Source organism: Natrix helvetica (assembly GCF_964273705.1).
Source record: "Natrix helvetica genome assembly, chromosome: 2".
NCBI classification, from domain to species: Eukaryota; Metazoa; Chordata; class Lepidosauria; order Squamata; family Natricidae; genus Natrix; species Natrix helvetica.
In genome coordinates, this window is record NC_138552.1 from 73,542,677 (window position 1) to 73,568,670 (window position 25,994).

Genomic DNA, 25,994 nt, shown 5'->3' on the forward strand with positions numbered 1-25,994 from the left:
ACTTTATATTTAACAATGGAAATTAAACGTAAAAACTTAACAGATTTTTTCCCCTGCTGCACAAATTTTGATGTATTCTGAAACTGTTTAAATTACTTGTCAAAACAGGTATTATCTAAAATAAAATCATCAGTCTAGGTGAAACATTCATTATTATCCCAGAAGTTGTTCCCAATGGCAATTTTATCCCATCTTAACATATATTTTAACTTCATTCTATATCTTAACATAATTATTTTAAAATAACATGCATTTCATATTTGTCATAATGATATCCAAATAATCTGTTTATTAACATTTAAATCTCCCAATGCACAAAATGTTTCAATTTGCCCATTATTATTTCTATTCCCTTTAAAAGAATTTCCAGAACCAATATCAGTTCATTTGCAAAAATCCTTAAATTAAGAGTTTATTTTAAAAAATTTACTTCTACAAGAGGAGACAGAGTTGTCACAGCATTTTGTTAAATCTCCTTTAACAATTATTTTTGTTTTCTCTGAAGTGTAAATTGGTCTTATCTTCATTTTATGAAGTTCTCTCCAAAATTCATAACTTCCCAAACAAGAAAGTCCCGTTCAGATTGTCAAAGGCCTTTTCTGTTTCTTAAAAGATCAGTGGCATGTGTTTTTATTATGTTGTTCCAAGTATTCCAAAATGTCTAATGCATTTCTGACAGTGTCCTTTCAAATTTTTTTAAATCGTAAAACCCATAATGTTCCTCGTGAATATATTCTTGCAAAAATATTTTGGTCTATCAGTCAGGATTGTTGTGAACAACTTGTACAGTAGTTATTGTTTAATAGTCCATAATGTCTTGTTAAAGTCATATCTTGTCCTTCTTTGGATGTTAATGTTATATCGACTTCTTTCCAAACATCCTTCCTCCCCATAGGGTAAAGTGAATCATGTTTTGTAAAGGTTGTAAAAGTTCATCCTTAAAATATTTATAATAAGAACCTGGTAATCCGTCTGGTCCAGGAATCTTTCCTAGTTTAATATTTTTATAGCTTCAGAAACTCCCCTTATTATTACAGGTCCATTCGTAATCTGTCTTTATTCTATAGTCCTCAGTAAATTTTGTTTCTTTAGATATTCATTTTTTTCCCTAGGGAGATTTCACTTCCTTTAAAAATTGCAATAATATTGATGAAATGATTTTTATATAGTCTCATTGTCCATTAATATAATATTTCCCCCTTGTAATTTCAGTACCATTTTCTTTTCTTTTTTTCTTTTCATAATTTATGCTAGTCGCTTCCCTGGTATATTTGCAAACTCATTTTCTTTTGTTTTGCATAATTCATTTTTATTTCCATTTCTGCTATTGTTAACATAGATAATTGCCATTATAGAAACTTAATTTGTTGAAAAATACTTGTCTTCTCCAGAGAATTCTTTAATTCTTCTTTTCTCGTGATTTCATCTAAAATAGGTTGTGATTTCTCTTGACTGTTCTTTTAAGATCACTGCTATGACCTCTAATAAAACCTCACACCCAATCCATTCGTAAACAATGCCCTTAATTGAATTATTTTTAATAAATATTTTGGTTTCTTTTTACAATATTTCATTATTGTTTCTTTATATAGCAACTTTTCTTGAGTCTTCATCTAAAAAAATTAGATTTTCTTTTGTAGATCAAACTCACAGGATTATGAACTAAAAAAGTATTGGTAACATCTTTATTTTGGAAATTTATGTGGCCAAATCCTTTGAAATCCAAATCATGTTTATTCTTGGAAAAGACCTATGTTTTTAAGAAATGTGAGTAAACTTTTTTGAATTGCCATTTTTCTGTCTTCATATATGAACCAGTCCTAAGTTGTCCATCAAATTAAGAAACTTTTGTAATTTGTTGAATAATCTTTTTCCCCCAGAGGTTCTGTCCATTTGTGGGGAGATCATTCCATTACAATCCCTCATCAAGGACCAATTTTCATAGGGAAAAAAATATAAAGCTCTCCATATATTTCTTACAAAATAATTTGAGGCGTAAATTCCCAGTATCAAAATCTAGCCCCCTCTAAATTAAATTCCATTAATAAATTACCATTATCAATTCAGATTCTGGTTTTAGTTGGAGATTTATATGCAAAACAATTCCTTTGCAAAAATAAATTCATCCAAATTTCTATGAATTAAATATTTTATGTATTTTTGTTACCATGTGTACAAATTATATCTTTTAATTGTTTTCAAATAATGATTTAAGCTTTTTGCCAAAAACTATAAATCCTTGAAACTCCTTCCTTTTTTATTCCTTTGTAATCTGAAAAGAATTATAAATCACTGAAGGTAACTTTGACCCAGTGACTCTCTTTCAGCCCAACCCACTTTGGCCTGTTCTGGAGAAAATAAAAAGAGGAAGGAGTATTAGCTATGTTCACTCCCTTGAGTTATTTAAAAAAATAGTGAAAGTGAGGTTAAAAATAAAGCGGAGTCTTATCCTGACACGTAGACAATCTGTATTTAGCTATAAATTAATTACATCCAAAAGTGATTGAGAAATGAGGCCACTAAACTTTGTGTCTATATAATAGATTATGGATTTCATTGAATTCCCTCAACTCCCTGCCACTCAGCTCAAGATCCAGCTCCAAAAACCTCAGTTCTTGCATTCTATTCATGAGGAGCAACTTTTCAGAAAACAAACACATATTCTCACTATCTCTCCTTTGTCTGGAAAGGCTTGTATTGCCTGATGTCTGTCAGGAGAGCCAGTTTGGTCTAGAAATTAAGGCCCCCTTGCTGGAATGTGTGAGTCCATGAGTTTATGAATGAAAGCCAGCTGGGCTGACTTTGGACCAGTTACAACAACTCACCTCACAGGGTTGTTGTTGTGCAGAAAACAGGAGGAGGAATGTGTTGGATATGTTCGACACCTTGAGTTATTTGTAAAACAATAAGGGTGGGATTTAAATAAATACATAAATAAAATCTGCTTAGCAATCTCTGCAATTTACCCTCCCCCTTCTTTGGAGATGTCTAGTTCACATGCACCTCACTGGAAGCTCTCAGGAATATCCTGTAACTTTTTATGAATCTGCCAGCCTGCTTAACATAATTCCTCAGTCAAGGCACAAATGACCAGGGTCAAATTCAGTATTGGGATTCAGCCAGTTCGCACCTATTTGGGAGAACCGGTTGTTAACATTTTAAGCAGTTCGGAGAACGCTTCTTGGAAGAAATCTCATTTTGGTTTTTTCCACTTTACAAGGCTAATCCTGTAAGGAAGGCAGGAAGGAAACATTCTGGTGTTGTTTCTAGCCTAATCTTTATTGCCCTGCTTACAGAAACTGCCTCTCCGGTTAACCCTTATTACATTGTAACAGCTAAGGTGAAGCGCCCATCGACGTGAGTGACATTGAGTTGGCCACACCCACATAGTCACATGACCACCAAGCCACGCCTACCCAGCTCGTCATTAGGACAGAGTACCGGTTGTTAAATTATTTGAATCCCACCACTGATCAAATAATCCTATGTCAGATACATTATGCAAAGACCTATCTCTCTGGAGAAAAATCTAATTCTAGGAAAAGGTCAAGGAAAGAGAAGAAGAGGACAACAGCACCAAGTGGCAATGGGTGCATTGTTGGAGGATCTGAAATATCAAGTTAGGGATAGATTATCATGGAAAAAAATATGTGACTGATTGGGGGGGGGGGGTGATCACATATAATAAACCTTTCCTACCTAACATTGGGATTAAAATACTACAGATGAAACTAATACATTTGTAAAAAGATTGTTGTGTCATGGGACAATAAAGACTTAAAATTTCTTTTCTAGCGTGGTCTTGGTCTGAAGCCCACACACTAAGCTTGTGTAACAAAATGGCTGCTGCATAGGACGTTCCTGCTTTTGTTCACAGCTATGTTATATTCTGCCTCTCCACTTTGCTCTTAGAGGCCTCCAGGATACGTGTCCCTAATCTTTGAGGATCATTGCCAAGAGGATAGATTCAAGGCCAAACAGTAAGCACAAGATAGACAGGTTTAAAGCAGAAATGGCTCTCTTTGGTCAATGCTCTCTGGAGTAATGTAGAAGTGACTTGTAATGATGGCAATCACCTATCACATTTTGATCAAAACCCGTGCTTATCTTGATCCTGAGAAATAAATGTATTTTGGGCTTGGGCTTGAATGTATTTTACTCCTATTCAGAAACATAATCCTCTATCTATATTTTTTTAAAAAAAATTCCTCTGCCTTTTCTAGAGCTGTTGGTGAGAATGTTCTATCACAGTGGGTGTTTTTTTTTTACACTTTTCCCTTCTTTCCTCATTACATTTATTTTCTCTTAGTAGAAGATGAACTACCAGTGCAGCTGGAACTCTATCCATCAGGCTAATTGGGACATCAAGTGAATTTGGGTTGATACATTTTATGGAATTCCTAGTCATATCAAAAATGTTCCTAAAACTGTAGTCCCCTTATCTGAATCTTGGACGTCCAGAGGATTGTGGGTGAGCATGGTTTCCATATTACATTTTTACACCCACGGGCGTGGAGACATCTATTGCTGACATCTATTTCTGAGGGGTCCTTGGTGTTCTCTGGGCCTGGTGGTTTTCTTGCAGGCATTTCATTACCAAACTGGGTAACATCATCAGTGCACTGATAAATGTTACCTAGTTTGAGCAATGAACTGTCTGCAAGAAGTTCAGAGAGCACCAAGGACCCCCCATTTCAACTCTGTGCTACAAATATTCTCCTTTATCAATACATCTATTTCTCTTTGGATATCTGGGATAACAGTGATATCAGCATTGATATCAGCAGGGACGTGTGGTCAGGGGAGGCAGAGCCTCACCTCTCATCATGAAATAATAATATATAAAATAATAATATCCACGAGGGTCCACGAGGGAGTTTCATATATATAAGAGGAAGAGGAGGGAGGAGGAGGAGCACGCGCGGGGTGGTGCCAGCTGGGCAACCGGCGGAGGCAGGAGGGTTCTCGGAAGCGCCAATAACCTTCCTGCCTCCGCTGTACTTTGCGTGCTCCTCGCGACTGCAATCGACGTCCAGAAGTGGCAGGGGCTTGATGACGTCGCTGCAGCTGCCATGCGCGGACGGACAGAGGTAGCCAGAGTGGTGCCAAGGCAGTCCGGCGGACGAGCGACCAAAGATCAGGCTGCCTGATCCTCCATCGCTCGCTCGCTCTTTCGTCCGCCCGGACCCCTCGGCGCCACTCTGGTTACCTCCGGCCGGCCGCGCTCAGCAGCAACGTCGGCGACGTCATCAAGACGAAGTGGCTTGGAGGCGAAGTGCTTTTCAGTGCTTTTCAGTGCTTTTCTGTGCGTCTGGCGTTTAGGTAGATAGCCGGATGTCCTAAAAGCCAGACGCACAGAAAAACAGCTGTTGTTGGGGATCGCGGAGCGCGAGCCGGCGGAGCACGCTCAGGAAGGCGGGGAATGGGATCAGCACACGTGATCCCATTCCCCGCCTTCCTAAGCGCGCTCCGCCGGCTCGTGCTTCGCGATCCCCAACAGCAGCTGCTTTTCAGTGCTTTTCTGTGTGTCTGGTGTTTAGGTAGATGTACTAAACACCAGACGCACAGAAAAGCACTGAAAAGCAGCTGCTGTTGGAGATCATGGAGCGCGAGCCGGCGGAGCGCGCTCAGGAAGGCGGGGAATGGGATCACGTGTGCTGGAGGCTGAGGCAGCCTCCAGCACACGTGGTCCCATTCCCCGCCTTCGTGATGACGTCACCAGCCTCACCAGCCATAAACCTCACCCCACGTCACTGGATATCAGTCATAATCAAAGTAGAACCTGGATTTTAGTGGATGTATATTTGAGAAATTCAGAAGGAGGACATTTTTTAAAATCATCGGAATATGTTACAAAGAACATTTTGATATTATTTTAGGTTCATGAACTTATCTAGGTCAGATTAATTTTTAACATTTGCTCGAAGGTACAGTTAGATGCATCGTTTTTTCAATAATGGTAATGGTTACCAAGCTTGCCAAGTTAGGATTATGATCAGGATTGGGGTTAAGACTAGGAGTAGGATGTTACTTTTCCCTCTATTTTTACATTCCCTCTAAATGTATATCAATATGAATTAATTAATTCATTACTCTATCCCTTTCTCCCATCTCCTTCTGGAAAAGTAGAACCTTCTATTGTTTCGCTGAAATAATAATCCAACAGAAATCTCCCACAAATCTCAAAAAGTCACTACCAATCACTAACTGTCTTCCCATCTTATAAATTAATGATACTTAGTTTGAGATGAAGCATCATCATGCTGTTTGCTTGCAGCAGCTAATAAAAACACAGTCTGCAGATGGATGAAGTGCTGCAGAAATGTTGATAACAGAATCAATGTAATTGATTGGCGACACATGAAACCTCAAGGAAGGACCCGCTTTAGGATTTGGAGTTACAGCTTCATTCTTGCTTTGGAACAGGTCAGTGATGGCTAACCTTTTTGCTGTTGCGTGCTGGAAGTGGGCGTCCGCGACGGCATGCGTGCATGCCCACACCCATAATGCAATGCACGTGCAACACCACCGCCCCCAGGCATGCGCACGCTCCCTGCCACCCGCGCATGTGCATGAGACCCCCTCGCCCCATTTTGGGCCTATTAGACCTCCCTGCAACCTCCTGGGAGCAAAAACGGGCCACGGTGTGTGTGTTAGTGACGTGCGGTCAGGGGAGGCAAGGGAGGCGGAGCCTCACCTCTCTTCATGAAATAATAGTATATAATATTATATATATATATATATATATATATATATATATATATATATATATATATATATATATATATATTATTATTATTATTATTATTATTATTATTATTATTATTATTATTATTATTATTATTATTATTATTATTATTATATATAATATTATAATATTATACATCCGCCCGGGAGCTGCGGAGGGCGGAGACAGAAATGTTGTCGGTGCTCCCAGATGACGAAGGCACAGTCGACAGTCGCTTTTGTGCCTTCATCATCCAGAAACGCCGACATTCTGCTGGGCGCTCATGGACGCCTTGCTTGCTCTTTCGTCCGCCCGGATCGCCTCAGTGTCGCTGTGGCTACCTCCGTCCGGGAGCTGCGGAGGGTGGAGGCAGAAATGTCGGCGTTTCCGGATGATGTCATCTGGGAGCGCCGACAACATCAGCACGGACGGAGGTAGCCACAGCGACACCGAGGCGATCCGGGCGGACAAAAGAGCGAGCGAGGCAACCCGATCCTCGGTCGCTCGCCCGCCGGATCAGATCGGCACCATTCTGCCTACCTCCGTCCATGCGCGCCTGGGAGCTGCGGAGGGCAGAGGCAGAAATGTCGGCATTTCCGGATGACATCATCCGGGAGCGCCAACAACATCAGCACGGACGGAGGTAGCCACAGCGACACCGAGGCGATCCGGGCGGACGAAAGAGCGAGCGAGGCAGCCCAATCCTCGGTCGCTCGCCCGCCGGATCGCCTCGTGCCATTCTGCCTATCTCCGTCCGTGCGCGCCTGGGAGCTGCGGAGGGCGGAGGCAGAAATGTGTGCCTCCAGCACACGTGGTCCCATTCCCCGCCTTCCTGATGACGTCACCAGCCTCACCAGCCATTAACCTCACAGCACGTCACTGGTGTGTGTGTATCATGTCGCACTGCACCACACCCTGTTTTGGGCTTCGTAGGCTTCCCTGCAGCCTCCTGGGACCACAACCCCCCACATGCCCACGCACGCATGTCCCCCTTGCCTCCCCTATGTATACGCTGCATCTCCCGCATGTGCCCGGCATAGACCCAAAAATCAGCTTGTTGGCGGGAGGCACATGTGCATGCATGGTGGAGCTGAGCTCAGGTGATGGCTCATGTGCCCGCAGAGAGGGCTCTGCATGCCACCTGTGGCACGTGTGCCATAGGTTCGCCATCACGGGAATTGGTGGTGCAAGACTTGGCTGAGCTTTTTCATGTTTTATCCAAGTTGAACTAGCAGGATTCCATTCTCTCCTTCATTGTCACAAAGAATGCTGTGGATTCAATTCCCCTCTTTTTGTTTTTCCCCTCCCTCCCTTTTTTTAGTTTAGCTTCCCACGTCCAGAACAAACACGGTCGTTTTTCATCTCATTATGTTATTGTGGTTAGATCTGAGAGGAGAGAGGGCTCAACCACTTGACATTTTATGAGACACTTGTCTGTTTTGAAAGACTTCATTATTATGCTATTGAGGATACACACCCCTTTGAGAGAAAGTGCTCAGGTTTGGGAGCTGATCACTCTGATTCACTTCCTTAAACTTACAGATAATCATTATGCATATTTATCTCTCCTACTTCTCCTATTAGCTCATATGGCAAAGTGGCTATGTGGCTGTTTATTTACGAATAAATGGTACACTATTCTTTCCTATGTTCCATACGCAGGCTTAATAAAACAACTTCTATTTTTCTCCCCCCAGTGAGTTTAAATGAGAACATTATTGGGATACTAGTGAGTCATTCTCAAGACTGAAGAATTAGTATCTGTATCTCCATTTTACTACTTCATTCAAGAGTAAAAGCATCAATATCTTGACGTAGTTGGCAACATTCTCCAATCAAAGACTATATTCAAGCTTGATGACTGGTGCAATACCTGGATTTCTAACAATCCACTTTTGCATTATGGCTTTTTTTTTAAGGAAAATGAAGCTTCTAGCCCAGAGATTTTTACTAGAAGTAATCAAATAGGTCCATATAGGTTATCCTCGGCTACGGGGATTCCGAGCTGCAAATGAAGCTGCTTGTACCCCCCTGAGTTTATCAAAAGCTGAAGCCGTATGCAGGATTCCCTTTAAATAGATTTGCCATTTCCATTATTGGTGGGCCCACACTTACTGACTGTGCAGTAGTTAACACCAGCTGTTCCATTGCTAAGTGACATAGTTGTCATGTGAGATGTGATGTGAACGTGTTGAGTTGCAATTTCTGCTCTGGTTAATTTAAGCAAATCATCAGTTTATTATGTGTGATGTCACATGATCAAGACTTGCAACTTTCTGCCAGCTTCTCCACTGACTTTGCTTGTCAGAAGCCAGCTGTGAAGGTTGCAAAGGGTGGTCATTTGATCATGGGAAGCTGCAACCATCCTAAAATGCATCCTGGTTGCCAAGTGCTCAAATTGTGATGATGTGACTATGGGGATGCTGTAATGGCTCTACCTTTAAGGACCAGTCATAAATCTCCTTTTCCAGGGTCATTGTAACTTCAAATGTTTGCTGTGAATGAATGGCTGATAACTGAGGACAACCTGTAATTTACATTAGAACACCTATATATGCTGGGGTTCAGTCTTGCAGTTATAGCTGGGGAATTCTGGCAAAGCACAAACAGCTGTAGGCAGTTCTGCACTTTCCTTATAATCAACAACTCTGCAAACTCTTTTACGAAAGTCTTAGGTATGTCTGAACATTAGTTTCAGAGCACAAATACATTCACACTAGTGGTGGGATTTAATTTTTTTTAAACTATCGGTTCTGTGGGCATGGCTTTGTTGCGTGGTGAGGCTTTATGGATGTGGCAGGGGAAGGATACTGCAAAATCACCATTCCCTCCCCACCCCACTAACCTGCTTTCCAGCTCTGTTTTCTGGAGTGAGGGACAGGAGGCTCCAGTGGATGGTATTGTCACACCCATTTGGCCACGAGACTGGGATGCAGTTGAAGACACGCCTCTGTGCTCCACCCTTTCTTCTCCAGTTCATCTCAGTCCGACCAAATAATGAGACCTATTTTAAACTTCTCCTGCGATTTTTATCTACTGGAAGCTCCTTGCCTCTGCAGCCTCTGTGAATAGCTCTCTGCTCTAGCCTGTAAGTAGCTCTAGGTGGTTTCCTTCCTAGCCACCAGGGAGTGTTACTTTGTATCCCTGAGATCGGAGAGAGTGCTAGAGTGCTGCCATTTCCAGCACCGCCAAACACATGGCACCGATTCCCAGGGCTTTTGGCGATCCGGAGGCTTGAGGCTCGGGATTTCCAGCCCTACGGCCACCCATCGCTCCAATTCAACGGAGGACGACTTCGGCGGCTGGGGTTCAAGCCGCAGCAAGTGTGGAGCGTGGGGAAGAGCACAAAAAAGGTTTTTTGACTTGCGGGCGCGCTGCGGAGCAGCAGAGAGCGCTCGGAGCTACATTGAGCCGAGGCAAGCCGAGGCAAGCCGAGGCGGCAGCACCCAAACACACCACTCTCGGTGTTGAGGCAGGGGCTGCCCAGAGGGGAGGAAGCAGCATCTGAGCCTGCATTGATTCTCCTTTAACTGTTGCAGCTGAAGAGAGAGAGCCAGGAGACTCCACAAGGAGGGTGAGTAATATTTCCATATTTCCTTATTTCCCACGTGGCCAAGATGGCGGAGGAGGCAGGGGAGGTCACCTTCACCCCCATGATCACCGGGGGAGGGCCCATCAACCAGGCAGCAACCTACTGCCTCTGCCAGGGCCCAAAATGCTACCATCCCCCGCCCCTCTCGTGCCACCCAGAGGGACGAACAAGGAGGCATAAGGCCCTTTCGAAGACCTTCTCCAGGGCTGAGAAACTGAGGGCCTTATAGGGTAGGCTTAGTGCTTTCCCCCCCTCACTCCAGATTGCCCTTGGGGAGTGAGGCCCAGCCTGGACACCCCCCAGGTTCCCTAGGGAGAAAATCCCCCTCTCCTCCCCTCTCTCTGGAAGACCAGGACATGGACTTGGAGAATCCCTGTGCCCACGTGGATCCTTTAGAGGATCAGGCCCTACCCAGGCCTCCACTGACTCCCCAAGCTGGGGTGGCTCAAAATCCAGAGAATTCCAGCTGGGATTCTCTGGATGTGGACAATCTTCCAAGGGGGTTACAGAATCTCATCAAAAGAGAAATTTCCTCCGGAATTGCACACAGATTGCAACAGCAGGCCTCTCGGTCCCTAGCACCAGATCAAGCTGGGAACCATAGAGTCAGCTCATCCCAGGCTCACCGTCCATCCAATCCAGTGAGCCACCCTGCCTCTCCTTCCCTGATTAGTGAAGGCTCAGTAGCTGGGGACAGACTACCAGAGAGATCCTGACCTATCTGAGGATGAGGAGGATGACAAGCCGGAGCCTCCAGCATTTACTGGACTATTCCCCCCTAATATATTCCGATCTCTTCTACGCAAAGCGTGTGCCACTGCACAGCTAGAAGAGGAGGGAGGGCAGAGGGAGTAAAGGAGGGGGCTAAGGAGGGCGCCTCAGAGGGGACTGCAGCAAAAAAGCCTCGGGGCCCAGTCTTCTCTGAGCCCAAGGTGGTGAAGGAGGAGATCCCTGCTCCTCACCTCTTCCTGGAGGTGGTGAAAAAACAGTGGGAGAAGCCCACTGCCTTCCCAAACCCTGGCAGCAATGACAGATGCTTCTATAATATTGAGCCAGATTTCTCCTAAGCATTACAGCTACCCACCGTGGACCCACCTGTGGTGGCCCTGGCATCTCCTGCGCCTCTGGTGGCCAAGGACGTGGCAGACAACCTTAAGGCAGATGACAGGAAGGTGGAGATGACCCTGAGGAAGACATTCCAGTCCGCGGCCTGGCCATCAAGGCAGCAGCATCGACTTCCTTCTTCAATCGCACAGCTATCCTGTGGATGGAGAAGATCCAGGAATACATTCCCCCAGAAGATGTGCGGCTGCATCAGGATTTAAACAAGTTAGTGGCAGTGGCGCACTTCTCAGCTGATGCCACACTAAATGCGATGAAGTTTGCTTCCAGGGCTATGGCATCGTCCGTGACCTCCCATCACCTCCTTTGGCTCTGGGGGTGGCAGGCGGACAGCAAGTCAAAGTGGCAGCTGGCATCGGCCAACTACACAGGGGGCTCCATCTTCGGGGCCGCCCTGGAACCGTTCCTCGTTTAGGACAAAAATAAGAAAAAAGTTCTACCCACCTCGACAAAGAAGGCGGAGCAAAGGTCTACCCCTTTCTACCGCAAGCCCTCGTATCGACCCCTGAAATCGGAAGCTCAACAGAGCAGATACTCTTTCCCCAGGTCAGAGAGGCAACCTGAACGTAACTTCAATAGGGACAGATCCCGCTTCCAGACACAGAATAAGCGGCCCTTTCGAGGGGGAGGTGGGCGCCCCTACCTCCGGGGCAAATAGGTCAAGCTTGATCCCACCCATTAGGGGTCACCTGGCTCTCTTTTCCGAGGCCTGGGTGGAGATTTCCTCAGACGCGTGTGTGCTCAGCACAGTCACTCATGGGCTTCGACTAGAATTCATCTCCATTCCTCCAAACTACTACGCATGTTCCCCCCATCTCAAAATACAGACAAGTGCAGGCAGATGCGTCAGGCTATTAAACATCTGCTTGACATTGCCGCAATAGAGCCGGTCCCCCCGGACCAGGTGAGTGGGGGGTTCTACTCAAACTTGTTCTTAGTGCCAAAGGCTTCAGGGGGCTGGAGGGCGATTCTCGACCTGAAGCTCTTGAACCAATATCTAGTTTACCGCAAGTTCAAGATGGCATCCCTTAAGTCCATCCTGGCGGGCATACGGCTAGGGGACTTCATGGCATCCATAGACCTCACTGAGGCGTACCTCCATATCCCCTTTCTCCCAAGCCATAGGCGATTCCTCTGGTTTTCATATCTGGGGCGCCATTACCAATACCGGGCCTTGCCGTTTGGGTTGTTCTCTGTACCCAGGACATTCACACAGGTACTAGCGGTAGCGGCGGCATACCTCAGGGGTTTCCCCATTAGATTGAATTGCTACCTGGATGACGTCCTCGTCCAGGGGGCATCCCTGTCTCAGACAAGGGTGGATCTTATGCAGGTCATAGACACCCTGCAACGGTTGGGGTTCTCAGTTTGAAAAAAGTTCCCTTGTCTCGTCCACTACATTACTCCATCTAGGGGTGGTTATAGATTCCTGTTCAGGAAAGGTTTTCCTCTCCCCGGACCGCAGGTCCAGTTTGATTAAGATGGTTAAGCAGGTCCGCAGGGACCATTATGTTCCCATAGCCTTTCTCTCCAGCCTGTTGGGGAAGCTCATATCCTGCATTGAGGTAGTACCGTGGGCATGGTTGCACGCCAGGACTCTGCAGTGGCGACTCTTACTGTTCCGGAGGGTCAACATCAGCAGCTCGCTGGCCAAGGTTGAGGCCACCCCTCAGGTACTGATCTCTCTCAAGTGGTGGCTGTCCCCAGCTCAAGGGGTGCGAGTTCAGGCACCAGGAATGCCTCATCCTCACAATGGACGCCAGCCTCTTCAGCTGGGGGGCGACCCTGGGATCCCAGTTGGCGCAAGGTCGGTGGTCATAGCAGGAGCTCCAACACATATCAACTGGTTGGAGCTCCGGGTGATCCATCTGGTGCTTCGGCACTTTCGGACCTCCATCGAGGACAATCACATCCTAGTCCTCACCAACAATGTGGCAGCCAAGGCTCACATCAACCAACAGAGCAGCACACGGTCCAAGGTACTGCACACCGAGGCGATATCGCTGGGCAACTGGGTGGAGACACCTGCGGTCAATCCGGGCAGAGCACATCACGGGGATCGACAACCATCAGGGAGACTGGCTGAGTCGAGAGACGGTGGACAATGGAGAGTGGAGCCTATCCCTGGAGCTCTTCCAGAGCATCTGCCAGAGGTTCGGACAACCAGTGGTGGAACTCTTTGCCACTCCGGCCAACTCCCAGCTCCCTCAGTTCTTCTCTCTGTTCCCAGCTCGGGGAACGGAAGGGGTCGATGCCCTTCACACAAGATGGCCAAAGGGGCTGCTGTACGCATTTCCTCCCCTCCCCCTCATTCCCAGGGTAGTTCAGAAGCTAGTCAGGGAACAGGCAGAGTTGATCCTGGTGGCACCTCACTGGCCGAGGACGCCCTCGTTCGCGGATCTCAAGATCCTGTGAGTCTGGCCCCCATGGCGGATCCCGGAGGGGGAAATAGAGCTGCACCAAGGGAAGCTTATGCACCTGGCGCCACACTGGCAGCAACCAGCCGTGTGGAGATTGAGTGGGAGCACCTAAGAGGGGCCCACGTGTCCCTGCGGGTGATTAAAACCATAGAAACCTCGCGCAGGAAATCCACCAGGAGAATCTATGATTCCACCTGGACTTTCTTTGTAACCTGGTGCCAGGCAAACCAGGTGGAGCCCACCGGGGTCTCATTCCACAAGTCCTGGAATTTATCCAGGACAGCTTGGATAAAGGGCTCGCCCAGGGCGCTGTGCGCAGGCAACTAGCTGCCCTTGCCACGATCCTCCCAGGTGAGGGCCCGGTCCCCCGCACCCAACTACCCGTTGTGAAGAGGTTCCTTCAGGGGGTCTCCAACCTGCATCCTCCAGTGGTGCATAGATTCCCCACGTGGGACCTCCCCAACATCCTATGGGCTCTCATGGGGAACCCTTTGAGCCATGGAGGATGGTTAGCCTGAAGCACCTAACTCTTAAGGTGGTGTTTCTAGTCACTATCACATCAGCTAGATGGGTTTCAGAGCTAGAAGCACTCTCCTTCAGGGAGGACTTGTGCATGTTCCACAACAACAGGGTCATCTTGAGGTTAGATCCAGCCTTTCTTCCAAAGGTGAATTCCATCTTCCCCCGTTCCCAGGAACTTCCTTCCGGATTTCTGTCCAAACCTGGTTAGGGAATGGGAAAAGCAGTGGCACCGGTTGGATGTTCGACGGGCCCTGCATATTTACTTGAAGCGGACGGCCTCCTTTCGGAGGTCAGAGGCTCTTTTCCTATCCTTCCAACCTTCTGCCCTGGGTAAAAGGGTAACGTCTTCCACCATTAGCAGTCTTCCACACTTAGCCATCTCCCTGGCATACAAGTCCCAGAAGTTGCCAGTGCCGGCTGGCATCATGGCTCACTCAACGAGGAGCACCGCCACCTCGGCGGCTTGGGCCTCCCAGGCCCCGATAGACAACATTTGCAGATTGGCTACGTGGGCCTCCCCATCGCCGTTCATCGGCTGATGTGGCGTTCGGGCACAGGGTGCTACAGCAGGTTATTGCAGACCATTAGTTCCCCACCCATGGGACGTAGGTTTGGTAGGCCCCATCCACTGGAGCCTCCTGTCCCTCGCTCCGGAAAATGGCAGTTGGTCTTACCTGAACTGCTATTTTCGGGACTCGGACAGGAGGCTCCAGTTCCCGCCCTAGGTAGTAGGATAGCTGGGGTGGTGGGAGTTCTCCTTTGTGCCTTGTTTTCAGGCCTTGGGGGAGATCACTTCGATGAACTGGAGAAGAAAGGGTGGAGCACAGAGGCGTGTCTTCAGCTTCATTCCAGTCTCGTGGCCAAATGAGCATGACAATACCATCCACTGGAGCCTCCTATCTGAGCCCCGAAAATAGCAGTTCAGGTAAGACCAACTGCCATTCTCCTGTTCAGGGCAACAAAAGAAGATCAACTGGGAGGCAGTGGGGGTGGGGCCAGCCTATTTGCCAGTTCTCCGAACTACTCAAAATTTCCGCTACCGGTTCTCCAGAGCCTGTCAGAACTTCCTGAAAACCACATCTGATTCACATAATTTGATTTGTGTTGGTCTTGTATGCCTTGCTACAAAAAAAACCAACACCTTGTCTGGGAACAAGATCAGACAGTCCAACATCCGTGTCTTCTTTGTGTACATTCTGTTTGTTTCTCTCTTTAGGACTTCCACTGAAATGTTGCGCTCACCACTTCAGGGAAAGCAAGTATGTATGAATATCTTGGAGGTTAGGTCATCTTTATAGATCCCTAACATAGATATTAGTTTTTCCTAGGCATTGCTTGGAGAGTCCAAGCAATGGATTAAAATAGTCTGGTTGCCCTAGGACTGAGTCTTTTCTTGGGGGAGTGCAATGGTTCAGCAGTTAAAGATGCTGAGCTTGCCAGCTGGAAAGGTGACAGTCTGGGTTCGAGATCCATGCAACGGGATGAGCTCCTGTTCCTTCCCCAGCTCCTACACACCTAGCAGTTTGAAAGCATGCAAATGCAAATAGATCAATAGGTACCACTTCGGTGGTAAGGTAACAGTGATCTGTGCATCTTTGGTGTACAGCCCTGTTGCCCCCATGACCACAGCAAATGTCTTCGGACAACGCTGGCTCCCTTGATCAATAAAACAGATGACAACTGAGCCTTTGAGCTGAACATGACTGGACAGGGAAACTTTTACCTTTAGTATTTTCTGACACATCGTGGGTGATTGCAGGGATCTGCTTTCATAATCAAATCAGCTATGCAAGAAGAGAGACTAAGTTATTTTTTCTTCTATTTTGGACTTTAGGTCCTTTTAAGAAAAAAAATGTTCTTCACAGTTACACTTTATTAAGATTGTCAAGCAAGGGATTTTAGCATTCATATACATACAAAAATAACCACATCATACAAGCTGCTTTTGCCCATGGAAAAGAAGAGGGGAAGTACATTGGCATGCACTTGTAAAGATGATTCATAGAAAACTAAGCTCTCCTTGTTTGCTTTCCTGGATTCCTACCCACTTGCAAATGTTCGAATGAAATACTCTGAAAGCTCTGCAATAAATAATGTTCTGATCAACATTCCATTCCTCTTCAAACAACGAATACTATTCATCTTGGCAGGGATTTGGGAAAATGTATATATATATGTTTCGATAGGCCCTGAAATAATAAAAAACCAGTAGGATGTGGAAGGATATGCATGGTGGATTTTGCCATTAGCAACCGCATCTGTGGTTTCAGATAACTATCACAACGCCCCGTGCAAACAGTGTCACAATGGGAGCATTACTGTCAGTCACCTATAGGATGTCTACTAATAGGTTTACTTGTGAAAGCAACACTTATCACGTATAGTTTTGAACAGCAGATCCACTGATGAAGGAGGCTTCTTTAGCACAGGGGCGTATGCATAGAGTTATATGTAATGCCTTACATCAGCCACATACCAATGCACAGCTCTTCACATTTAATTTTTATTGTCAGCTTTCCTTTAGGGGAATGTCAATGGTCCACACCTCTGTGTTAAACAGGCCTGTACTTTGGCTTCAGCAGCATTTCCTGAAACAGTTTGTAAAGTTATAGCATGCTGCCAACTGAATCATTTGGCTGGTCTTTGGAATCTAACGTTATTTTAACAGAACACAGTTTGTTAGTGAAATATTTCTTACACAGGAGGTATGGAAGACATAGCTGTTTGGTAGTGCTTGAAATCTTATGCAAAACCAGATAACTCTTTTCTTTAGTGGACATTCCAGCAATACTTCGTCAGGAAGACCTCATCGCTGGAAAGTCCAAATATGCTGTTTAGTCATACTTCTTCCAAAGAACTGTTCCCATATTTTCTGTTGCCGTCAGCCTGCCTTCAAAATAACTTAATGGTATGCATTGCCTTTAGAATCAAGTAAATAGTAAAAGGAAAACTTAGGAAGGGAAAGTTGTTTTACAGAAAACTATTTCAAAATAATCCTTTGTTTCTCATTTCTACTGTACAGCTCAAAACTAGTGTATTGTGAAAACTCTGTAGCGCATTATGATAATCTTCAGGATTTCATCTCTTTGGATAATAAAATAATGAAATACCATAAACTCTATGGTTTAAAATAGTTCATGATAACATGCTTTTCTTCCTTTACCAATTTAATACTGATGCATTTTTCCTTTTTTTTCTTTTCCTTTTTTTTGTCTGGTTGGTCTCTTCCCCCCCCTCTCTTTCCCTCCCTCCCTCTCCCTCTCCCTCTCTCTCTCTCTCTTTTTGGGTGGTCTGGTTAAAAGATGTCACCTGTATTCAAAGGGTTAGCTTTTGGTACTGCTTAATAACAGAAATATATGTGCCACCTCACCACTGTTAAACCTAAGCTCACAAAAGATTATGTTCTATATCCACTAAACATTAGGGTCTAAATAAGGATGGGAAAGGCAGTTACTCAGTGGTGCAATTCATTCTTTTAATATTGATACATAAAAATCTTTGATCAATTGATTGGACAACTATTCGGCATGCTGTGCTTGGCATGTAGGATTAGAATTGGAGTACAGGATATGTTGGATTCAGGTGTCTTAACTGAGTTTTTATTGGTAGTATTGAGTTGTGACTCAAAGTGCTTTTTCAGGAGGCAACTGGACTTCCTTGTTTTTTTTCTTTTGAAGATGTTTCACTTCTCATCCAAGAAGCTTCTTCAGCTCTGACAGGATAGTGGAGAATGGAAGCATTTATATTCCTTACAGACAGCTGGTCATTTGCATCCTTTTAGAGGGCCATTGAAGCACTTGGAGGTTTTTCAGATAAATTGAATGAGAAGCGAAATGTCTTCAAAAGAAAAAAACACGAAAGTCCAGTTGCCTCCTGAAAAAGCACCTTTGGGACAACCATGATCTGGATGACTGAGAATCTCTACAGACTTGTGAGTATTTGGCCTTGTGTAGACCCTGAGCAGTAATTTATGGGGCACTTTCTTCTTTCTTTCACCGTTCCTGTGACATTCCTCCTGAATTCTTTCGGTATGTTTTGAATCAACCACATCTCACTCCTCTCCCTTTTTTTCTCCCTTCAGGCGAACGACCTTTTCCTTGTACATGGCCAGAGTGCCTTAAAAAGTTCTCTCGCTCTGATGAGCTAACAAGGCACTACCGAACCCACACTGGGGAGAAGCAGTTTCGATGCCCACTTTGTGAGAAGCGGTTCATGCGGAGCGACCATCTGACCAAGCATGCCCGTCGCCATACTGAGTTCCATCCTAGCATGATCAAGCGATCTAAAAAGACCAGCTCTGCCTCCTTTTGAAGGAAAGACTACAACCAGGGGTGAGGGTGGGGAGATGGCCGTCAGTGAAAAAAACCAGAATGGATCAGCACAAATATGTCCACCACTGTACAGTAAAATCCCCCCCCCAACTTGCATTTTTAAAGCACATGTAGCTGGAAATTTAAAGATTAACATTTTTGTTCTGTCCACCCTGCTGTGCTACCAACCACAGTCTTAAATCAGTGGCTGTTGGGTGGGCGTGGGGAGTGAGGGGGGTGTCTGTATGGGGAACAGCAGAAATAATGCAACTTTTTATAGTTTAAAGAATCAACACTGGTGTGTGGGTGCATGTGTGTGAACACAGACACACACACACACATCTGTATATAATTATATGTGACTGGGTGATTTGACCTGTGACACCACAGTAGTGATTCCAAGCTCTTTGTGATTGCTGTGTCATGGAGACGTTTTGTTGACTAATGTAATGCTGCTTGTATTTTAAAACAAAACAAAAAAAACACACACACAAAAAAAAATCCAGTTTAGTGAAACCACTTTCCAACTCACTTAAGTATTTTTCAAGTAAAGCAAAACAAAAACATCGTAGCACATGATAGATGGAATTTCACGTTTCTCTCTCTGTGGTCCACCCTGTTCAAGACTGTTAAGAAAAAAAAAATCATCGTTCACAGTACCAGATTGGTGGAAGGAAACTGTACTTTTCACCAAGTTATCCTTTTTGAGCTGCTCTTTTTTTCCCCAGTGGAAACATGCACAGAAACCAATTATGAAACCAAAAGGAAAACATGAAATCAGCTGGCATCACACACAAGAGGCTATTCTTTGCCATGTAGAAAAGAAACAATGCAACCTAAATCATGCAAAGAAATGTGGCAGAAGTATGAGACTATTTTTTTTCTCCTTTAGCTGTTCCTAGACTTTCATCTGAAAAGCAACCATATACTGTACTGTACTATATGAATACCACTACCAGTGCTTTATTCTGCTGGATTTTGTTGGAATGAATGCGTAACAGCAGCAACCATCTTGATAAGCTACCACTTTTATAAAAGTTATTTTTTTTTCTCTTACGACTCTTTTTCTCAATGGTGCATTTTCTTCACCTCTCACCAGAATTCTGTCTCAGCTAACGGAACTATGTGCATTTGGAGTCGGTAGAGAACCTTTTTTCTTCTTTTTATTTTCTCCGACAGAACATTCTCTTATGTGGACGAAGGCAACTAACACTGGTTTTTTTAAACTACTTTTTAACAGTCTTCTTTTTCATAAATTGCAGCTGTTGTACAGAGTCTGGGGAATAACAACCAAACTAACTGCAAGTCGGAATTCAGACTCGGATGCAGGAGGCGTGTCGAGATACCTGTCACGACATAGCCTCACCACTACGTACCTTGCAATCTCAATCCTCCGTATCAGGCTTGATACAGTTAATGATAATGGCAATATTTCATCTGTTTCAAATGGTTTGCTCTGCGGAACAGAGGCACCACCCACACTGGAGAAAAGCTCTTGCATCTAGCCTAGCTGTGTCACCTTTGTTAATGTCAAAAGCATGAACCTGACGAAGGTTGTAATCCATGGACGTTCCCTCCCCCATCTCTCGTGGTGATGGAGAATCATGTTTACAGACTTCCCTCCTGCCCCCTCTGTCCTTGACTCTTCTTTCTCATGATGGAAGGAGTGGTGCAACTGTCCTACGTAGGGCTAACTTTGTGGGTGAGAAAATCACACAGTAGCCAGAGGGATTACACCTGGATCGGTTTGCCCAACTTTGTAAAGAATCTGTACATACGACCTTGTAAAGTATACCTGCTATGACAGTATCTTGTTCTTGTTTCATCCGATAGAAAGCTAGCTTCCTAGAAAAATAAAATAAAACATCTCAGAGAGTAGAGTATTCTACAATTGTCTGTGGCTTCCAGCACTAGAACTCAGTATGCATCAAGCATTTTTACCTGTGTGGCTCATTATAAAACCTGTCTATGCGAAAAGAACAGCTTTTAAATAAAGGTGTTGGGGCAATGAACAACTTAATGGCATTTCAGAAGCAAAAAGGAACGAGTGTTCTTCAGTGAAGACACGTCAGGAAACCAAGCACACTTTCTACCTCCGTTTCAACTTCTTGAAACGTTTGTTTTATGATAAACCAAAATTAATTTCTGGTGTCCAAAATAAATTGTAGGGATGTTTGTTCTTCCTTATAAAAATAGGTAGCCTGGCTCTTTCTATTACTCTAGTGTTTAAAAAAGCATTCTGCTTTTATCAGTACTGTTAATGCTGCCTTGTTTAATAAGGGTGAGGACTATATGGTTGGTCAGCAGCTCGCAATGTGGTACTATTCCAATCGTCCTCCCTTTCTATATGAAACCAATCCTCCAGAGCCTAAGCTCCAGTCTGAGTCCTACTAAACAGTTTGCCAGATCTTTGACTGTTGCTTTGGGGTAGGGCAAGTGCAGTTTTAACAAAAGAGAGCCCGAAAGCTGAATGCTGTTATTCCACCTTTTGTACAAAGCAAGCCACAGGCACTTAAATGGCACCTTATCAGGTCACAAAGGCAGATGAGAATAATTAGGTTTGGTGAAATGGTGATTAGGACACTTGCCTGTCTCCTGACAGCTGTGGACTTGATCTCATATGACACGTGGCCACCTCCAGTCCACCCGAAGGTTCTAAGTTGGTCCCTTGGGCTGGAAAGTCCTTGACGGCCAAATGGTGCTATTCATGTTGCTCCCTTGTGGACTTCAGGTCAGGGTATAGAAATGATGGCTGTGCCTTCATCACACCAGCCAAACCATTTGCAGAATAGTTTGCCGTGACCTAATTTGGCAGCAGATATTATTTGAACAACAAATCATAGGAACTGCTCCTCTCATTCCTAAAAGGATTCTTATGGATAAATCCAACCAGAGGATGTATAAAACAATGATTAGGTTGATTTTTCTTAACGGCTCTTCCAGCTATTAAAAAAAAAAGTGACTCAATAGATTTGGGATTCACCTTTGTGATATTCTGGTCATCACAATGAGGTGTGCATGATCCTGGTGTGTTATTTCTAGTATTGGAGTGGCCACCAGTTTGCAGTAAGTAGGTTGACTGACATGTAGGTAAACCCATTGTATGCTACTGTGGATGTCTCCACTAGTGTGCATTGAGAGATGATAAACCTTCTGGCTTGGTAACCAATAAACATGTCAGATCACCCATTTCCTGCAAACAGCCACGAGTTTCTCCAGCTATGATGCAGGGGAAGTAACTGCCATGATAACTTTTAATTGGTGTTGTCATGCATACCAAGTTAGGCTACCGATTGACACTGGCCTGCTTCCTATATTAGTTTTAGACAATGTGTGCATAATCAGGTCTTAAAAGGCTGGTATGGCATTCAACAGCAAACAGGGTTGAGAATCCTGGGCATGATTAGTCTGCTGCATAAGTCATATAAACCCCCGATTTCCAGTTGTTGGGGCAAAAGGAAAAATAAGGTGTTTAATTCTTACCCATTCACTGTTTTCTTCTTCCCAAATATCTTCCTCAGGCTGAATCAGTTGGTACTTTGAAGGGCAACTGAGCGGGATTAAGCATGTATAGTATGGATCCTTGTCCCAGCAAACTCTTTTCACTTTGCCACAGAAGCAAGGATTTCTTCAACCCTGTTTGCTGACAACTGCACCCAGCTGCACTATAATTGTTAAAATGTTTTTATGTGGGAAATGTAACTCCCATGGCTGTGCCCCAGAAGATAGATGAATGGCTCAAGGATCCAGGAGTTTCATGAAGTTACTCTCAGAAGCAGGGACTGTTTCTTTGGGTTTTAATCTCAGCATGCTTACTTGAAAGCCGTGTTCCTTCAAATGAATGAAACTTGCTTTCAAGTAAATCTGGTAAGCAACGGGATGTAAAATATGCTTTTTAGGAGTCTTCCAAAAGTAACATCAGAAACTACCCAAAGTTTATTAACCACTAACAAAATAAAACCGGACAAGTTTGTCAGATTTGGTGTAAGAGTCAGCAGTGACTTTCACTTGACAGCGCAGTGAAATAGGTTACGATCTTTTAGCAAATCGGAATTTGAGAAGAGGCTACAGCAGGTGTTGTCAAGAAGGAAAAATCAAGTTCTTGGTGAACTTCTTTGCCAGGCCACTCTGGAAATTCTCAAAAGAGTGCTGACGTGAATGCAGCTCCTCTCCTCCATTCAGAAAGACCTTCCTAGAGAAGCCATGGCTTTAAACTATAGCTATACAACATCTTTTGTGAACGATTTTGATGACTTCTATACAGGTCTCTCCTGTTTGTTGATGGACTTAGCCCAGTATGCACCAGACATACTTTTCAAATGCTGTTTTATTGCAGGTTAACAAATCTGTAACACTGTAAAATACCAATCTTTACAACTTTAATCCATTTTATTTTTGTACAGTATTCGTATCCTTTCTAAGTTATTTTGCTGTCCTGTTTTGTAAATCATATGAAATTGTAAAAAAAAAAGAAAAAAGAAAAAAGTAGGAATAGGTGTTTTTGTACATATGTAAAAATGTCCAAATACTTAAAAAAAATAAAATGAAACAAAATGGAAAAGTTGCTTGGGATGATTTGTATCAGAGTTTGATTGCTCAAAATTGGATAGTACAGTAAAAAACGAGGAAATATCTATTAACAATGGAGTTAAATCGCTCTGCCCATTTTGATTCTTCCAGATCAGCAAGACAACTCCTTAGTCTTCCAGTCACTTAAAGCCTTTGGAGTTGAAATTCAATATATATAGAGGCCATTATGTTGGGCAAAGCTGATTTAGATAGATAAAAGTAAAACAAGCAATTAAAATGGCAGAACTGCAAGATGGATAACTTTTTTAAAAGGTAAAAAAATGGTGAAGCAGGAAACAAAATCAGAGAAGTTTATAGTTAAAACATGCCAGTGTTTTAAGAAGGCAGGTTTAATGTCAGCACACACACACACACACACACACACAGGTTCAGGAAAATATTGACTGTTTAAATCAGAGATGTTCAACCTTAGCAACTTTTAAGACCAGTAGATTTTAACTCTGAAGGTGAAATCCACAAGTCTTAAAAGTTACCAAGGTCGGACACTTCTGTTCTAGGTATTTGGAGTACAATTTCACCATCCCTGACAATTGGCCTCACAGAAGAATTTATGGGTTTGGATATCAACATGTGGAAGTCACCAGATTCTTCATCCTTGCCCTTCATTCCTAGCACTTGCTAACAAGCTTTTGATAAATCTGTTGCAGAATCTGGGAAGTGCCAGAATAAAAGTTCTTTCTGCAATTTCCTCATCTTGGCTACAGAGGTGTAGGAAGAGCCCTTCAAGTAGCTCTCCACTCAAAAGATTCCAGGGCTCTCTGGATGATATTAGGTTTTCAAGATCAGTATTTTGAATTGCAGTAAGGAAAAAATGGTGCTTGGAAGGCAGCAGCCTTCTTTTCATTCTGATAGGATAAAGGCTTTGGTAGTTGCCCTCAAGAACCCAAGGGACAGTTCTTATTTTGAAGACTTTGCATAAGCTTTCAAGATCTTCCCACATGCTACACCTATCTTATCAGAGAGCCTCAGTTGGTGAAAGTATTTTATTGATGCAGCAGGATGTTACCAAAGTGAAGGTAGGTGCAAAGACAACACCTTGACAACAATCCTTCCACTCCAACTCAGCAACTTAACCCTTAAGGTAGACCAAGTAGTCCAGAACTAACCCTCACTTCCAAGTTGTATTTGTAAAATTCATCATGCATTTGGATTGCATTAAATGTGAAACAGTGTTGGTTTGTTCCTTCCCATCTTCTCTGATGTGCTGGCTGTTCTGTTTGACACACAGAAAAAGGAGTGTGTGCCAAGATGAGTCATTTATTTTTTAATCTTAGTTTTGGAGTTCTTATTTTTCAGGGGCTCTCATGCAAGTTTGCAACAACAGGATGCTGCTTCAATAGGGCAGAAATTGCCAAAGATGAACTTTGAATTTCAACACCAGATTTAAGAACTGTCCTCTCCCAATCGTAACCTCATCATTAGGAAAAGGTGCAGACTTTGTCTTCTATGTCATCTTCTTGTGCTATTTTATTTCTTACCATTGCTCACTTTGAGTTCCCTATGGGTACAGAGGCATGTATACGTTGAAGAAATAATCAAATTAAGCAATAATTCTTTATTTCACGAATGTAAATAGCTATTGTGACATACTCTGCTTTGTTACTTTTGATTATGTTTTTCAAAGGCTCCAAATCTAGTGCCTTCCAGAAGTATTAGCCCAACTCTAGCTAGTTTCCTAGCCAGCAATCAGCATGACCTTTGGGGAATAGGAGAAATAACCATGATGGATAGTTGGGATGATCCTGTGTTGTTATTAGGCTGGAACTTTTTTGCCCATTTTTTGGCATTTATTTTGGGTTTGTATTAAGGGAAATAAGTACATTTCATTTTAGGCTAGCAGCACCCATTCTCTCTGTATTTATGCTAAAAAATTAAATTTGGTCCTACATAGATTCAGATTATTTAGTGAAATCTAATGTACCCAATAAAGTTCTTTTTTCCAGGAATGTTTTCCAGGAACCTTTCAGAAATGCAGATGGAAAAACCTTCTATCTGGACCTTGAGAATTCTTTTCATGGTTTTGAAAAATGAACAAAGATAAATTGCTAATTCCCAGATGTAATATTTAACTCAAACCTTAATATTCTGTGGTATCTAATTTATTCTAGTATTTGGTATCTTTAACTCCTTGGAAAAAAAATCTGATTAGTCTGATTATAGTCTAGCGGAGTAAAGAATGCTGGGAACAGCCCATAAGATAACAACTTATCAACAGTGCTTTCAACTTCAGTAAGTGTTTTCCTACCAGAACAAACAGGACTGGGCTTGAAAAAAAAGGATATTAAACCAATACTTTTAAAATCTATTGTTACATTACTTTATATAATCTATTTTCAGTTCCAGCAACACCAAATATTCATTCTGCTTAATATTTTAAACTTTGCTTTAATGCCTTCATATTTTTGTAAGGTATATTTTACACAATAGCATCACACCTTTTTATCAGTCTTTCCCAACATAACTCAGATTGTCCATTCAAATGTTATTTGTTTTTTTTTAATTTGTTCCTGAGCCTTCTTCCATTACTCGCACAACAGATTGCAAATCAGAGAGTAAGTCCATGAAGATTGCCGTATAAACTTAACATTAAAAATAATCCTAGCCATAAATAAAGAAGCAATAATTTTAACACTTGAGCACCAAGAAAGGCAACAGGACAATATGCAGAAGTCAGCATCCTTCTGAGCCTTACAGAAACCCTGTGGTTATTT

The 25,994-nt window shown here is 43.6% G+C and overlaps 1 protein-coding gene across 2 annotated transcripts in view; it reads left to right on the forward strand.

Annotated features, from left to right (window-relative positions):
* Positions 1–24,127, forward strand: part of KLF9 (KLF transcription factor 9) — a 40,096-nt gene extending 15,969 nt beyond the window's left edge. Inside the window, exons 2-3 of one of the 2 annotated variants that reach the window (XM_081944132.1) lie at positions 10,267–10,301; positions 18,465–18,671. In XM_081944132.1, coding sequence (XP_081800258.1) covers positions 10,267–10,301; positions 18,465–18,530 — 101 coding nt within the window. In that variant the 3' untranslated portion in view covers positions 18,531–18,671. Of the gene's footprint in view, positions 1–10,266; positions 10,302–18,464 lie in introns of both variants that reach the window. The other variant, XM_081944131.1, reaches the window with a different exon arrangement.
* The last annotated feature ends 1,867 nt before the right edge of the window (positions 24,128–25,994 follow it).